A 17309-nucleotide genomic window follows, 5' to 3' on the forward strand; every position below is an offset into this window, starting at 1 on the left:
CTCTGACCTCACTGCAACATGCAAATCAATGACATCATCCTGGAGCAGTTACAGTGAAGTTTTAAGCCATGTCTTCCACATGTTTGCATGCTTGCCCAATCCTTCATAAGGTTTGGAACACTGTGTAAGTACTTTAAAAAAATTACTAAGCCTCCCTAAGTTTTAGTTGGGTTATACATTTTTCTTATGATTCATTTGATTATCAGTGCCACCATTCTCCATGATTCTTTCTCAAAGCCCAACTCATATCCTACTAACCCCCTTGAACTACATACAGAGTTTGCCTATTAATACTAGGTAGTTGTGGTCAGTTCCCCAACTGACACTACTCCAAAGAGAGAATTTTGAAAACCCTCAGTTTCTTTGAGCCCTCTGCTTTATTTACTGAGTGCTTTGAGTCACACACAGAGTCAGTCTGCGCATCCGACCTTTCCCAACCAAGTTGTTGCTCATTAACCAGCCCAGACACTAATGCTCTCATCGTTCCCCGAGCCCGCAACACTGGGGACACTCTGGCAGGACACATTCCTTACAGAGACAGACATGATTCCAAGCCACCCTCTAGCCCTTACTAATGACAGCAAGAGATTTTTTTTCTTGTCCTTGAGAAGCTCTCAATCTAATAGGAATAATAGAGCAAATAAAGCAATGTTTTGCTGAAAATACACTCTGTAAAGCACTGAAGCATACATATAAAGGCTTTCCTAGAATAAAAGAAGTAGAGAATAGACTGGGCTCTGGTAAGAGGAGGATGCATGAGATCCATTCTCTGCCTTTGGGCATCTTGTGGTCCAGTGAATGGGACTGTCTTGTGAGTTCACGATGTAACTCAGAGCACATACTAGATGCACTGCAGTCATGATAGAGGAGAATCTAACTCTTCTCAGGCCAGCTCTCGAGTCTGAGGAGCTTGTCAGGGGAAGAAGAAACAGAAGGATACTCCAAGACAGCAGAAAGCGCTCTAGTGGTGGTTCACATGCAAGGAGACCCACTGTGTTTGGGGAACTCCAATTAGTTCAGTGTTGCTGAAGCATCACGGGCAAGGAGGAGAGAGAGAGAGTTGAGGCTGGGGGCAATCCAGAGCCGACCCTCAGGGGACTGAACTTTATTCCATGGGCCATGAGGCAACAAGGAACATGTCCGAGCAAGAGAATAACAAGGTGAGATTTATCTTTTCTGACAACCAGATGGGAAAGTGATTTGGAGAACAGAGCTTGGTGCTGACTGGGGAATGGACTAGAAGCAAGGAGACTAACTACTGGGCCATGGCACCATTTCTGGAAAATGGAGGACTAACCTGGATAAGCAGCCAGAAGACAGAAAGGAGAGGTGGCACTGAAGAAATGCCTGAGAGAGAAAATTCTCAAGAATCAGTGATGGGTTATTCAGAGGAGACTTAACAGTCCAAGATGACTCTGATTGCAAGCCTGCGTCATGGGTAGATGGAGGTGGTGTTAACAAGAAGGCCAGGGAAAGCAGCAAATGACTTCCATCCATTGCCTGGTGCCACTGCCACACAAAGCAAAGGGGAAACAGATTTCAAGGAGACAGGAAGCACCAGCGTGAACAGAATAATTCAAATTCATCTCCCACGTCCCTCTGCTGTAGGAAGCTGTCTGAAACGTAACGTGACTACCATTCTAACCTGTCAGCTGTTCCCTGCGGCTTAAGAGGCAACATGGCTCCAGAACCAAGAACAGGCTCTATGACCAGACTCTTTAGGTTTTCCTCCCAGTTCTACAACTGACTAATTCTAAGGCCTGTGCCCCACATTTCTGTGTAATAGGGATATTGAAATGACTTCACAGATTAAATCAGATCATACAACGTAAAGCTCAGGGGAGAGGGCCCGCCACACAGTAAGCACTCAATAAATGCTGGCTGTTCATAACTCCCCCCTCCTGTTGGTCTGTAATAACCTTTAGTATTATTACTATGGGAAGCCCATGCATATGCAGTTATTTGGGTCATAGTATCTCTTCATCTTGTCTGGATGGCTAGTATAAAACAAAACTGAGAGAAAGAATGTCCTCTCTTCCTTCTGACTAAAGCAAACTGAGGGACATAGGGGCAGAGCTAACATTTCCACGGCGGTCCTAAACATGAAGCCATATAAACCAGGCGTTGGATTTAGTTTGCCAAAGACAGGAAGCATTTAAAGTTTAAAGAAGTCATGTTTTCTGTCCAGTGTTAATGAGAAAACTAGGCAAGGGTCAGATGCCACATCCTTAAATCTGCTCTGAGCAAATATACAACCTGCTTCCATTTCAGAGGCTGTTTTATGAAAATGTAAATGACCCACCTTCAGCTTCAAAAACCAGATCAGGAAGGGAAACTAGCAGACCAAGTAACATAATTATGAAACACTGAGAGCAGCTAGTCACAAAAAAAGAGAACCTCGCATGTCAAACAGTCTGCCTTCTTCCATAAAATGTATTCCCTAGTGTTTGGCTCAAATTTCTGTCATTTTTGGAAAAGAAAATCATTGGAAACACCAAAGCATTAAATTGGTTCCAAATGATCTGAGGCCTCAAATACAGAAATGGGCTCCACTGCTGTGTTCCCTGTGCGGTCAAAGCTAGCAGCTGCCCCCCAGGGCTGTGTCCCTGTTCATCTCACCAGGCCCTGAAAGCACAAACCTGGGCTGGATTGTTCATAACGATACGTTAGTGTTAGCATCATCCATTTGGCACAATTCGAGGATAATTATAATGGAGGGTTTTTTAACTGTCTTTCCTGAAGCACATTCCTAGAAAAACTAGTCTAACAGATGAACTTACAAAAGTAGTTTAAAGTTTGAACAAAGGAGAGAAATAAAGACCCCTTTAATATATCAAGTTACAATGTCTTTCTAACTACGATAGTCCCCTGTTTCTGTTCGCTGGCCCAGATTTCTTTCACATTGGTTTTCCTGGAGCTCAAACCATGAAAACATCTGGATTACATTTGCAGACTAATAAGAGATGGAAGAAATAGGCTGAAACTACATAAACCCGATTAGGGGAGAAAAGGGACTTTTCCCTAAATGTGGTTCAGGAATGCATGTGCCTGTAAGAACACTCCTGAAGGGATTATTAGCCTCTGGCAAGCATTTTTCAGTCAAAGATTAGTTAAAGAAAAGTAACTTGTGCTATGGTGTTAAACTTCGTGCACACAACAGATGTTGTGTAAGGCTGACTCCTTTTGATTATTTTGAAAAAAAAATTTTAAATCATTTCCATTATGTTTTACACACACACACAGAGGCCAGGAAGAATGTGCAAATGCAGCTTCCCAATTATGGAGAGAGGTTTAGGGGAATGAATTCTAATTGTGTCTAGGAAATATTCCCTGACTTTCCTTTGGTTCTCTGACCCAACAGATATGACAACTTTCATTCTCTGATTCAGGGTACATATAAGAACCATACCCATCAGAACCTGAGACAAAAAGCAGACTCAATTTAGGAATAATAAACCATGGGGTACCTGGGTGGCTCAGTTGGTTAAGAATCTGGCTCTTGATTTCAGCTCGGGTCGTGATCTCCCAGTTTGCAAGATTGAGCCCCTTGTCGGGCTCTGCACTGACAGCACAGATCCTGCTTGGGACTCTCTCTCTTTCTCTATCTCTCTGTGTCCCTCCCCTGCTTGTGCTCTGTCTGTCTCTCTCTCTCTCTCTCAAAATAAATAAACATAAAAACAAAGAAAGAATAAATCTTGAGGAGTCATTAGGATTTTTCTTGCCTTTCGAATGACCTTGTGCCAGCACTTAGCAATCCCCATTCCCAGGGAGGTTACAACTTTCCAAAATGCCCTAATCCCTTCTGCCACTGGCAAAGCGTGGTGCACTGCTCAGATCTCCCTTGCAAAATGAATTACCTGCACAAAATAATGCAGGTGACTCCCAGCCAACCGACTCCCCCCACAGTTAACACCAGCTCTTCTGCCTCATCCCCTTCTTCACAGGAAGCCCAGCAGTGGCCGAGTGCGGTGAGGAAGCTGGCATCTGGCCCCTCTGCCAGGTGGGGCAGCAGGGAAGGACAGCATCAGCCCTGCACCTGGTCTGAGGCACGGCCTTCCCAGTCCTGCAGCAACTCTATGCCCAGAGAACCCTCTTCTACTCCTGACTCCACCTCAGAATCTTCCAACAGGCACAGCTTATTTATTTTCAGTTTCAACTGACAAAAACAGCTCATCACACCTCTAAATAAAAACTCTGAGATTTCTGATACAAATAGGATTGCCCAAACCATGTACCAAAATGAAGTAATGAAGAGATGCTCTTCTACCTCTACACACTGCAACCAAGTTAATTTTTCCCTCATCCTGAGACTTCTTTACTCAAGGACTGACTGTTTAAAACTGCTCAGGTTCTCATGTCTACCAGCCAGGGAGTGATCTGAGAAGAGTGGGACTCCTTCCTGAGATGCACCCCCACCAGCAGAGACTAAGTGGAAGGTCTTACTGGAAATTTATAAGAAAAGCTTTTCAGTGCTTCTTTCCATTATGGTACTGTACAGTTTGCCACTACAGAGAAGCAATAAAGCAAAGCAAAAGGAATCATGTTACTTGGGTGGTTTCATATGGAGAAATTAACATCACCTTAAATGGAACCGGGCTGAGTGACTATTCCGCTGGTGACCACCATCCCTACATATTCTTATAAGGACATTCATTAAAAGGAAAGCCAAAGAATGTTTCTCAGTTCAAAGCAACTGATAATGGCAACAGGGCTCACGTAACATTGGGTTGGTGAATTCCATGACTGAGAGGAACACAGCCAACTAAAATGTTTAACCCAGAAAACAATGCTGGGACATTTCAACTTTTCCAAACTAAAGAAAGATAAGCGGCAGTTTTTGATGGTGAATTGGTATGTTGTTTCGCTGTTGTTGGTTTTTTAGTGTTGTTGTTTTAATTTAAAAGGATATAAAACATTTAATCATAGGTATCCAGGAACACGAGGATCAAGTGGTCCTATCAACAACAACACAGCTACAACAACAACAGAGGACTTGCAACCTGGGGCCTGTGTGAACCAGGTCTAGCTGGCTTAGATCTCCAAATAGAGAGAAAACGTTCAGTACCTTGACTTTGGCGGTACATCCAGAAAGTCGAAAAATTCCTTCAGATTCCAGGCCTGATTCCTCAACTTTCTCAAAAAACTAGAAAGCAATGATATGTTATAAAAATAAATACCTCCATATAATTATAAACATCTGAAATAATAATGATGGTGACAACAATCAATAAATTACCATGCATATATATGTGACTGGTACTTGAATGTTTTGTTCAATGTTTACAACTGCCTCTGAAATCAACAGTAGCCTCCAATTTACAAATGAAGTGGAGACCGAGAACCTCCTGGGGGTTTCCTAAGACCACCTTCAAAAGTAATGGCTCTTGACCACTAAAGTAGGTGGCCACTTGCCCACTTTAAGATCTGACTACTCTATCTCTTTCTGCAGATGGACCAATAGGAAAGATTCTAAATTTGCTATTATCAGATGCAACAAGTTTAGCTGAGAGACTACAGGAATCCTAAAAGTATGACCAAGGAGGTAGAAACTGTAAAGGTTTATACCTCTCATGAGTTCCCATACCGATGATGATGATGATGCTGTTATAGTAATAATAATACCTAATGTTTATGGTGCACTTACTGTGTCAGATACCCCATTCTCAGAACTTTGCATCTATTAACTCATGTAATCCTCACACTGATCCTATAAGGCAGGTGCTAACCATACCCCCAACCAACTGCTGAGGAGACTGAGGCATGGAAAGGGTAAAGGACTTGCCCCTATTCACACAACACAGGAGGACCCAGAGTCTCTGCTATTTTCCTTTCAAGAAATAATGGTGCCTGGAACTAAGGTAGTTCTTGTAGGGTATGGAGAGAAATGGATATTTAGGCCAAAGAAATATGTCCATAAAAAAAGACTCTCCCATAGGAATAGACGAATAATACCTCTAGCTGTCTTAAATGAGGAACTCCTGACCACAGGAGGAGTAATAGCTAACATTTATTGAGTTGCTAACACGGTATAAATCCAGATTGAGTTGAACTAGCATTTATTGTGCACCTTCCATTTGCTAAGTTCTGTGCTAGGTTTTTGCATCTACACAATAATATAAATTCATGTGTTGAATATTCTCAGTCTTAGACTTTTTACGAATTGTTTTCAAACTCTGTCCTTTACCCAGAAGACAGAAGTCATAATTCTATTTCGAGGAAGGAAAGAAAATCTTAGTGTCACCATGGACTTTGGCTGTGGGTGTACGCTGTGCTCCCTCTGACCCTTCCTCCTTGCTGGCTGTGTGTTCAAGGGCAAGGTAGCTTATCCTTTTGTGCCTTGGTGGCCTCAGCAGTAGAAAACACAGTCCCCTCTGGCTGCTCGCTGCTGACTCCCCACGCTAGGATATGGATGGTACCCACGCAGGAGAGGTGCCCTACAGATGACCCCGTGCACACTGGCATATCACCAGCACCCTTTAGCTCTCTCTCATCATCATCCCCCGTCTTCATCAGCAGCAATCAATCAATCAATCAATCACCTGACTTCAGGAGTAGCTCAATCTGAGGCACTGGCAACAAAGTTCAGAGAGAACACAATAAACGGACATAGCATTGTTATGGTGAATAAGATAAGTGTTATGCTTCTGCAGTCAATTATTTTCCTATATTACTTAAAAACTCAATTTAAAATGCAACAAGATTTGTGTTTAGGGCTTGGAATTTGAAATGTGCCACTGGATGTCACTGTTGAATAAATGCACACTTGGGTAAACCCAAGTAAATTGTTGGCTATAAAACACATGACTTAAATCAGGTATTGAGCAATCATGGTCTCAGAGATATTGGCAGATGACAGTTCAGATAATATCATTTTTCAAAACTCCCTTCCACCAAACTTCTTCTTTGTCTAAATATACCCTATCTCCCTAGTGATACCTGCAAAACCACCAGAAAAGCTGATTATTAGGCTTTATTAAGCTTTGTTTGGTGAATTCATTTAAATGATTACACATACATATTTAAAAACAGCCATCCTGTGAGATAGCTCAGCAAATACTTGTATAATTAGTCAATGTAATAGCTGATAATTAATGGTCACCTTATATTCTAGAGAGAATAATCAAATACTAACATATAACACAGACAAGCAACCTTTAGAAACTACTGGAGAAAACATAACAGAAGGAAGCCATGTACAGAGTATCTGTGTCCATCACCTGATGCTTTAAGGTCAGACAGTGTCACGGGCTCCACAAGTTCACAGCAAGGCAAAGTGGCCCCAGTGCTGTGGGGATGTTATGGGGATGAATAAGCAAAGCTGAAAATCACCAAGGGCCTGAGGCTTAAGAGGGCTTTAGTGTCTCTAAATCTAAAAGAAAACTCATCAGCGGGTTTCCAGATACCAAGCTGCCAGCATGAGGCTCTATCCTTTCCCCATTCATTTACATTCCACTCACTTTTTGCAACACCAGGGGAACCTTCACTCCAGGATCCTTCTTTCGGTCATTGTCCAACAGGACTGTGAGCGGAACTCCAAAAATCCCAGTGTCTTCATTGTAAAATGGGCAAGAAAGAAAGAAAAAAGAATCAGAAAAGCGCTTATTCCAGTGAGCCAAAGAGTTAAAATCAGAAGAAACCTGTCTTAACTACCTCGTCCTTTTACTCTCTCAGTTTTGTTTCTTTTCAGCTGGATTCCAAAGGCATCAAAAAAGGCAGTCAGTTCAATCAGAGACAGATGGCGGATCTTCTTCATATCTTCAGAAGACAGGTCTCCTGCTTCAGTTAGACCGAATCTGGTTTTCTGGACAATAAATTTCTACAATACATATGGAGGATATTTATTTTTTTATGGCAAAGGAAAAGTATCATCCCTTCATTTAAATGTCACCTGGGCATCCTAAATCTGTATAGCAAAACATGCTACTTGTAAGAAATCTGTGAGGAGCAAGCTGTGTCATAGAAAGATTATGAATGGTTTTTAGAACATTTGCAGAACGCTCTTGTGCTACATTAGGAACAAAACAGTGGACTGAAGTGTACTACAACATTATCATCACAACCGTGAAAACGTGTTTCTTCGAAGAGACATCCTCTGTTGTCAACTGATGTCCCAGGCACCATGTGGAATGTACCTACCACGGGCACATGTGACCCAGGAATATAAGGCACAACAGCTAAGTGCTCCCAGAAGAGCTTTTGATGTATCTTTTTGGGGGTGGGGGACCATCAGTCCTTTCATCAGATACAATCTGTTTTCTTCTACAAACTCTAAAAGACGAACGAATCTCCCCACTGAATCTCACTGCACATGCCTGCTGAGACAGCAGTTACTCTACCTTGAAAATCAAATGGAGAGGACTCCAAATATTCCTAAAAAGGAAAAGTACACAGAAAGTGCCAAATAATCCTCCTATAAGTTTTGAGACAATGATATTGCTATATTCTCTATTTCCACAATAGGAAACAAAATACAGCAAAATGAAAACAAAAAGTCTTTGACAATCCAAAAATACTTGTGAAGACTAACAAGTAAGACCTTTTAAAGGAGAGATTGTTCTCCTATAATAACCACAAGTATGCTTTGTTCTCAAAAAACCTGCTATTGAAACAAATGCTAAAGTAGAAAAATCCCAGTTATTTCAATTACAAATCTTTGTACGTTTTCCATAGGGGCTCCCTCAATTAGAGCTTTCTTGAGGTTTTTAAACCAGCCACTCATTCATTCATTCGTTCATTCAGTCAACAACTGTTCTGTGGAACCTCAAGTATTTTAAAATTAAAACAATAAAATGCAGAATGTGGTTTGGGGCAACCTTGTCCTATAAAAGCTGAGCTGTTTTACCTTCTTTCTGAGACCAAGGCCCCACATAACGGTAATACACAGCAACAACAATAGAGACAAGAACTGCAATTATTCATGGAGTAATTACCACTTGCTAAATCCCACGCAAAGTTCTTCATCAGAGACTGACCTGCACCGCAGATGACCCAAATCTCAGAAGGCAACAGACAGCCTGGATGAGGGAACTGGGGACTAGCATCCTCTCTTGGATGACTCTCCCTAAAGATTGGGAGGGATGCCCCTGAAACCAGAGTCCCACTGGATTTCCTTTTTGCCCCAGAATACTCTTATGCCCTACCAACATGGAAACTGCTTAGGGACCAGGAGGGGCTTTGGAGTTTGACACATGGAGGTTTAAATCCTGTTTCTACCTCCTATTTGTTGACGGGCTTTGGCTATATTTCTTAACTTCTTTGGGCCTCAGTTTTCTTTTTTTCTTTTTTAATGTTTTTTTCATTTTTGAGAGACAGTGTGAGCGGGGGAGGGGCAGAGAGAGGGAGACACAGAATCTGAAGCAGGCTCCAGGCTCTGAGCTGTCAGCACAGAGCTTGACACAGGGCTTGAACTCATGGACTGTGAGATCATGACCTGAGCTGAAGTCAGACACTTAATCATCCCATGGGCCACCCAGGACCCCATGGGCCTCAGTTTTCTCAGCTGTAAAATGGGAGCAGTCACAGGGTGATTACAAGAGGATACCTAATGCAGCATCAAGCTGGTAGAAGGCACTCAGTGAGTCTTACAGTTCTTGCTCTGCCCTCCTGCTCCCCTCCATCATGGGGAGGTTGTCTGGGAACGGTCTAGGCTACCTAGGCAAAGACTCTGCCAGTTTTTATATGATCCATTCCTTTAGCCATGAAACTGCCTGAGCCCTGCTCATCATGCCTCCAGCTCTGATCAGCATAGAATATTCAGGGCTCTACATCATGAATGCTTCACAAATGCATTTATCGAGTAGCCAATAGATCAATGTAACATATTTCTTATAGTGGGCTTTTAAGATAGAATATCCTGGAGATATATATACATACATACTGAGGCTTTCAGGATAATGAAGTCTATAGCTCTACTTGCCTATTCCATAATAATAATATAAACTCTTGAGTCTATATTTGATGAATTTTTAGTACCTGTCCCATTAAGTGCTCACTTCTTATTGTAATGACTGTGACTTTGCAGTACCCCCTTCTGGTATGTGGCTTCTAGAGGCACAACTAGGTATACAGTTAGAATCTGCACTAACCTATAAGTAAAGTAAGGATATAAAGTGCATGAAAGCACACAAGCCAGGAAATCCTATTTCTTCTATAAAACAGTATTCAAGCATATACCCTCACAACTCTTCCTCAACCCAGTCCTGTTAGGCAGGCTGTGCACTGCACAATAAATGGTGCCCTGGTGTTATGCAACACCGATGCCTGACCTTTCCTCTACACACAGATGTGGGTTTTGTTTTGTTTTAAATACTAGTTTGTCCCATGGAAAAGTTACAGGAAGTTACTGGAATAATCATGAAAGGCTTTACATACAGTTAAGGCGAAGTCCTCTTTCTTAAATTCGGACTTCTTAAATTTGTTTCTTTTTGGAATCTCTGTAACCATTTCTGAATAAGATACTTCGAAGGACAGCTCTTCAGTTTCTGGTGGAATGTTCTTTTCCAGATAAACATCATCTAAAAAAAAGATGCATAATATTTTATAAGTCACTTAATCAATTACAATCATTTCCTGTAAAGTAAGTACAAAATATTTATAAGTTAACTTATAGGCATGTCAGAATGTTTACATCCAAGAAAGCATCAGACTCACTCAGAGGATTTCAGTTAAAGGATAATGTGGGGTCATCAGATTTCCATATGAATGAATTTCTATAATCATTATCCAAACAAACTTTCTATTTCATCTGATGTTTTTATAAGATTAAATCATGAGATTACATCTCATGAAAGGCACTAGAGGATTACTAGAGGAAAGCCCACAAATGAGGTAGATCTATGTTACCATGATATTACAGTTAAGTCCACCTAAACCCAATGTTGCCGCTACTGGGGAAGCAGAAGCTTAAGGCAGAAGGAGGAAGGGCAGAGACCCCACTATACTTCCTGCCTAAATTCATTTCTCTTATTGTTTTTCCCAAACTATGGGATTTTTGTCTCCTAAGATGTGTTCAAATTAAATTTGGACTTCACTGCTAGGTTTCTTCTGGTAAATTAATCCAAATTCTTAGGATTTGATTTGGTTACCTGACCTTGTGTGCTGTTTATTAAGAAACAGCCCAATGGGTATAATGTCCCACATAAATATTTTCCTTGAGGTAGTTTGGAATGTAAGACAATAGATTCCTTGACCAAAAACAAGTGAATCCAGAAATCATCTGAGTAACCCTAAACTCTAATGTCTGACTAAGATTTTGGCTTGCCATTTTTTTTTTCATTGCTTGGAAAAATTGTTCACATGCAATGAAAGACCAATTTTATTACAAAAAGGAGAACTCATCTTTTCTACCCTCTTCTATAGACAGTGACCAAAGGACAACCAAATAGAACAAAAGGAACAACAATGAAAAGAAATAAGAGAAGACCTAAAGAATCTTATATTAAAACCTAAATGGGAAAATTTGCAAATCAACAGTTTGTAAAGTTCTGAACTGAAATACTGATTAGTATTAGTATTTTTGATTAAAAATACAATAAATGGATGTAGTAAAAACTTAGGAAATGGCAAAGGGGTAGTTTTGATGTTCACTCCTCATACAGAGGCTTGCATTTAAAGTGGAAGAAGATGAATTGTTAAATAATACTCTAACTTCTTATAGCTCTATACATAGATTTTTTTTGGAGAGTGGTGATTACAGTTCTCCAAACCAACAAACCACCCCCAGTAGACTTTTATCTCTTAGAGGTGTAATTTGAACTGAATAACAAACATCAGAACATTTTCGTCACCCCAACTCATTTGAATTTAGAAGTTAATGCTGAAAGTATGAAGCTCTGTTGTATATAAGAAGAGGCACATATTTAAGGAAAGGTTCAAGGACTCACCAGAGTAGGGTCTTGAAGGAGCCTACTTCCTATAAGGAGGATTTCGGATTCCATACTGAGCCCCTGGAGCATGCCCAATGCTCAAGTGGAAGAGGCCCAGTTAAAAGCTAAGCCTGTAACCTCATATGTTATAAGCTTCTCTGGTGCTGCTTACACTTGAGCGTAAGTAGAGATTTCTGGAAGTGTCCTACTTCCTGGACCACTTGTAACTATTAAGCAGATCCAGATTACTTGTGAAAGAGACCTCAAATCAAAGACACTACCCAAGTGAGTACTTTCTAAATGATGTGATAGTGGTGAAGGAGAAAAAGATTCTGCTTCCAATTTGGCTCAATTAATTTTGTCTGGTGTGACAGAATGGGGTGTTTGGAGCTGGCAGGGAGTGAGTGCTAGAGTGACAGAATCAAAATGGGAAGAAAAACACACACTCTGCCTTGACAACGTTACTGGTAACTGTGCTGAATGCCAGAACAAAAGCAAGAAGACACAGCTTAAGTTCAATAGAGAAGGAGGTGTTGCTCACCACTCACTGCATTCTGAACTGACTGTCCAGGGTCTGGAGATCCATTGGAATGAACTGGTAGAGCTGGAATGGTCTCAAGTACAGACTGTGAAACAAGGGAAGATGAACACAAGACATTATATCATGTAAGTACGGACTGCCTCACATGTCAATCTGATTTATGTTCTGCAGTTCACAAAAGTTCTTTTCACACCAAGCAATTCTTGATTTCATACAGGGCCTGCACCTGATTTTCTGCTCCTTTGTTCAATCCAGAGCCATACAGCTCACACAGGCTTCTCAAAGGAGAACTGTGTCAAGGTCAAAATAACTGTGTCTTCTTAGCTCTGGAGAATTTGCTGTTCATACCCTTCCTAAGATGTAGAAATTACAATGCTTGATGTCACACAGTTTGACATTTACAGTATTTGTTATTTTTGGTGCAGTAGCCACACATTTTAGGCTTAAATTCCAGGTGATGGGGGCACCTAGACAGCTCAGTCAGTTAAGCATCTGAATTAGGCTTAGGTCATGATCTTACGGTTCATAAGTTCAAGCCCTGCATAGGGCTCCACACTGACAGCGTGGCAGTGTGGAGCCTGCCTGGGATTCTCTCTCTCCCCTCTCTCTCTCTGCCCCTTCCCCACTTGCATGCATTCTCTCTCTCTCTCTCAAAATAAATAAATAAACTTAAAAAAAGAATTCCAGGTGATGACGTAGCTACATGGCTAATGGAAAGGACCCTAGGGCCACACTGCTGGAATTCTAATCCAGGCTCCCCCACTTGTTGTGCGACCTTGAGCAAGTCACTTAGGTTCTCTGTTGGTAGAATATTCAAAGAGTTATTATGAATTTCACATGACTTGTCCTATATAAATTACATCAAATAATATCTGATACACACTGAGCACCATATGGGGGTTGGCTACTGTTGATGATTAACATATTAATTCCTTCATGACAAAATAAAGAGTGATAATAACTACCAAAAGCCTAAGTATGCTCTTCTAGTCCAGCTTCTAATTTGCTAGTTTCTTCACTGAGATCCTGCCAAAGCATTGCCCTCCCCTGCAATATTGTCAGAAGTTGAGTATCTTTGTAAAGCAAGTCAATTGCTCAAGTCTGGAAGGGTACTAGTAAAAAAAAAAAAATTACACACAAATCTATCATTTCTGCCAATATAGATTTGAATGTGGGAGTTATTATCTATGAATGTGTGTGACGATGAAAATCTGCTATTCAATCAGCAATCTTTTCAGTATAAAGTCTGTTCATTTTTTCCACAGAGCCTGATATTATTTCTTTTATTCTCATATTTATTTAGCAATTACTGAACACCTGCTTCATGAAAGATCCTTTATCATGTGCTACAAATTACACAAGGAAAGTCTCAATTTTTGAGCCTTGTGTGTTCTTTTTCCTATTTTATTTCAAAGGAGATTACACACTTGTAATTGTGTAAAAATCATGTAAAGACATGGCCAATTATTAAAACATGGATGCCCAATTACTGGAACTGGTAGGAGAATGAAAAGACATAAAAAGGTCTAAAGCCACACAATTTACTGCCAATCAGATTTCTGGTGGCTCTAAAAACCAATCTGTACACTAAAATCCTTAAAATGATATGGACCACTTTTCAGTGGTCTTCTGAAGTTTTCAAAAAAAAAAAAAACTTTCTCAAACTTTTAAATGACTCACCTATGGTAGACAACAGTCTTGAAAATGGAGAGGCATTTATTTACAGTCTGAAACTGATGGTTTGGGATGTTTAGACCCTAGTAGATGCCAACTTCTTAATCTGTGAAGTGGAGAAGTGTCCACCTGCTGAGTTGGTTTACTTGGCCTACAGCCAACCTACCGGACTGAAGGCATGCATGCCCTTTGTAATGTAAACTATTCTGGGACTATCTTGGGGGAGGCAGAAGTTTAAACTGTGATCCCTGCTCTCGAGCTATTCATAACGAGGAGTAGAGAGTAACATTTATGGAACATTATTGAAAAACGGTCAACCCGCTGTTAAGAGCTAATTTCTTCTACAACACAACTGTGTGTTTACTGGAGGGTAATGGAGAAGGAAGAGGTGCAGCCTGGAAGGGTTTCACCCAGAGGTGGGTAAACTGGAACTGGAATTCAAAGCTTGATGGAGAGGACTTACAGAGCCAGAGGAGGCTGGCACAGGCATTCAGACCCGAAATAAAGTTAGAAAGTTCAGGTATGGGAATACCTGAAACGTTTCAGCTACCAACCAGGAGAGACCGGTTTACCAGGAGTTGAGGCAAGGTATTATAAAAACCTGAGAAATAAATTACTCAAGACAGTCAACTACAATTATGGAAGGCTCAGAAAGCCAGGCAGAGGAGCTGAGACTCTCATAAGGGTTAAACCAAAACAGAACAGAACAAACAAAAGAACATTTAACACAATTCCCCATGTTAAAGCAGGGGAATGACATGGTAAGAATGAAAAAGGAAGATAAATCTGCCAGTGAATGGACCTTGAGTTCTGAAGTAGGTTGAGTGAAAAGGCTAGGTGCTCTGTATTTATAGTTTTAAAACATCCATTCACCCATTAAACACACTAACACTAGCATCGTTTTTTAAATCTTTACTAGTTATTTTAATATATTTCAAATGTTAATGCCATTCCTATTTAAAACACACTTCCTCTGCTTGTCGATAACAGATCCTACCATTTCCCTATGTGCCTGACCACAAGAGGCTGGGCTTCAATGGTAAGGAAAAGCAACATTTTCCAGCCAGTGAAGCTTGCTCTGCTGTCCAAATCATGTGGCACTGGGATTGGAGAGTAAAACTTATGGGGATAATGATTTTTCAATTCCAACCTGTGAAAGGTTGGCACTACCGCTGGAGTTCTTTCGAAACTAGACTTTGACTATATGGTATTTCCTTCACATTACAGAAACACCATACCAAACATTTTCCATGTTCATTACTTACAGGAGCTGTTTCTGACCTTCCAGACTGGCTGTTTCCTTTTTTCTCAAGGTTTGAGTGTGTGTGTTATAACTCTATGTATACAAGTTGCCTTGAATCAATACAGGTAATAAGGTTCCCCTTCTTCCTCTTCTGCACCTGAGATCAGAACTGATAAATCTACATCTAACTAAATTCTCCAGAACGACTCTTTTTTTTTTTTTTTTGAGATTGAAGTGTAATTAACATACAGTGTTATATTGGTTTCAGGTGTCCAATATAACGATTCAATACTTGTATACATTTCTCAGTCCTTGTTGAAGTTAAGTGTACTCTTCATCCCCTGTATCTATTTCACTCATCCCCCTGCACCTCCCCTCTGCAACCCCAGTTTGTTTTCTGTACTTAAGAGTCTGGTTTTTTGTCTCTCTTTTTTTATTTTGTTCATTTGTTTTGTTTCTAAAATTCCACAGATGACTGAAATCATATGGTATCTGTCTTTCTCCATCTGACTTATTTCACTTAGCATTATATCCTATAGGCCCACCCATGTTGTTGCAAATGGCAAGATCTGATTCTTCTTTATGGCAGAGTAACATTCCATTGTATACATATATGCTGCATCTTCTTTATCCATTCAGCTATTAATGAACACTTGGGTTGGCTCCATATCTCAGCTATTGTAAATAATTCTGCAAACACAGGGGTGCGTATATCTTTTTGAATTATTTTTTTCTCTTTGAGTAAATACTCAGTACCCTAGAGATAAACTTAAATAAGTCACATTCACTGACAAATATGCAATCAATTTTAAAATAAAACATATAATAATAATTATAAAATCTATCCAAATGCGAATTTAAAGGCATTCCAGTGATATCTTAGATTAAAAATTAAATCACATGTGAAATTATAAGCTCTGTGTTGGCAGCTCAGAGCCTGGAACCTGCTTTAGATTCTGTGTCTCCCTCTCTCTCCCTGCTCCACCCCCACTTGTACTCTATGTCTTTCTCTCTCAAAAATGAATAAAATATTTAAAAAATTAAAAAATAAACAAAGGGGCACACGTACCCCAATGCTTATAGCAATGCTATTCACAATAGCCAAATTATGGAAGAAGCCCAAATGTCCATCAACCAATGAATGGATAAAGAAGATGTGGTATATACACGCAATGGAATATTACTCAGTGATTAAAAAGAATGAATTTTTGCCATTTGCAACAATGTGGATGAATCTAGAATGTATTATGTTATGCAAAATCAGTCAGAGGAAAAGAAATACCATTGATTTCACTCATTTGTGGAATTTAAGAAACAAAACAGATGAATACAGGGGAAGGGAAAGAAAAGATAAAAACAAAGAGGGAGGCAAACCCTAAGAGACTCTTAAATACAGAGAAAAAACTGAGGGCTGCTGGAGGGGAGTTGGGTGGGAAAGAATAGGCTAAATGGGTAATGGGCATTAAAGAGGGCACTTGTTGGGATGAGTACTGGGTGTTACATGTAAGTGAAGAATCACTAAATTCTACTCCTAAAACCATTATTACACTGTATGTTAACTAACTTGGATGTAAATAAAAATATAAAAAAATAATTAGAAAAGAAAAAGTAGGCTTCCTCAATTAAAGGAAGTGATTTCTTAAAAAATATTGCTGATACAGACAACAATTTACATTCTAATTGGGATAAAATACATAAATATTAGAAATAAAAAAAGGGCAAATAGCTACCTCGCAGAAAATTTAGAAAGTATATGCCTAAATAAATATGTGTATATATTTGTATACATGTGTGTACACACACTCAAACATCTACATATATTAAAATGATAAATAAATTGGATATTTTGCTAGAACAAACATACATTACCAAAACTCATACCAGTTGGAATATAAAGGAATATAACTTCAAAACCATATCCATTGAAAAAGTAAAGCACTATATCTACATTGATGCCAGACCTTGGAGGTTTCATAAACAAATTGCA

The 17309-nt window shown here is 39.9% G+C and overlaps 1 protein-coding gene across 24 annotated transcripts in view; it reads right to left on the bottom strand.

The window, feature by feature from the left end:
- ARHGAP28 (Rho GTPase activating protein 28) overlaps window positions 1-17309 on the bottom strand; it is a 330654-nt gene that overhangs the window by 139616 nt on the left and 173729 nt on the right. For all 24 annotated transcript variants that reach the window (XM_023241766.2, XR_006587776.1, XR_006587777.1 and 21 more), the window contains 5 exons: window positions 12406-12490; window positions 10372-10514; window positions 7651-7816; window positions 7458-7549; window positions 5066-5143 (listed from right to left, as the gene is read on the bottom strand). In XM_023241766.2, coding sequence (XP_023097534.2) covers window positions 5066-5143; window positions 7458-7549; window positions 7651-7816; window positions 10372-10514; window positions 12406-12490 — 564 coding nt within the window. The remainder of the gene's footprint in view (window positions 1-5065; window positions 5144-7457; window positions 7550-7650; window positions 7817-10371; window positions 10515-12405; window positions 12491-17309) is intronic.

Source organism: Felis catus, chromosome D3 (assembly GCF_018350175.1).
Source record: "Felis catus isolate Fca126 chromosome D3, F.catus_Fca126_mat1.0, whole genome shotgun sequence".
Lineage (NCBI taxonomy): Eukaryota > Metazoa > Chordata > Mammalia > Carnivora > Felidae > Felis > Felis catus.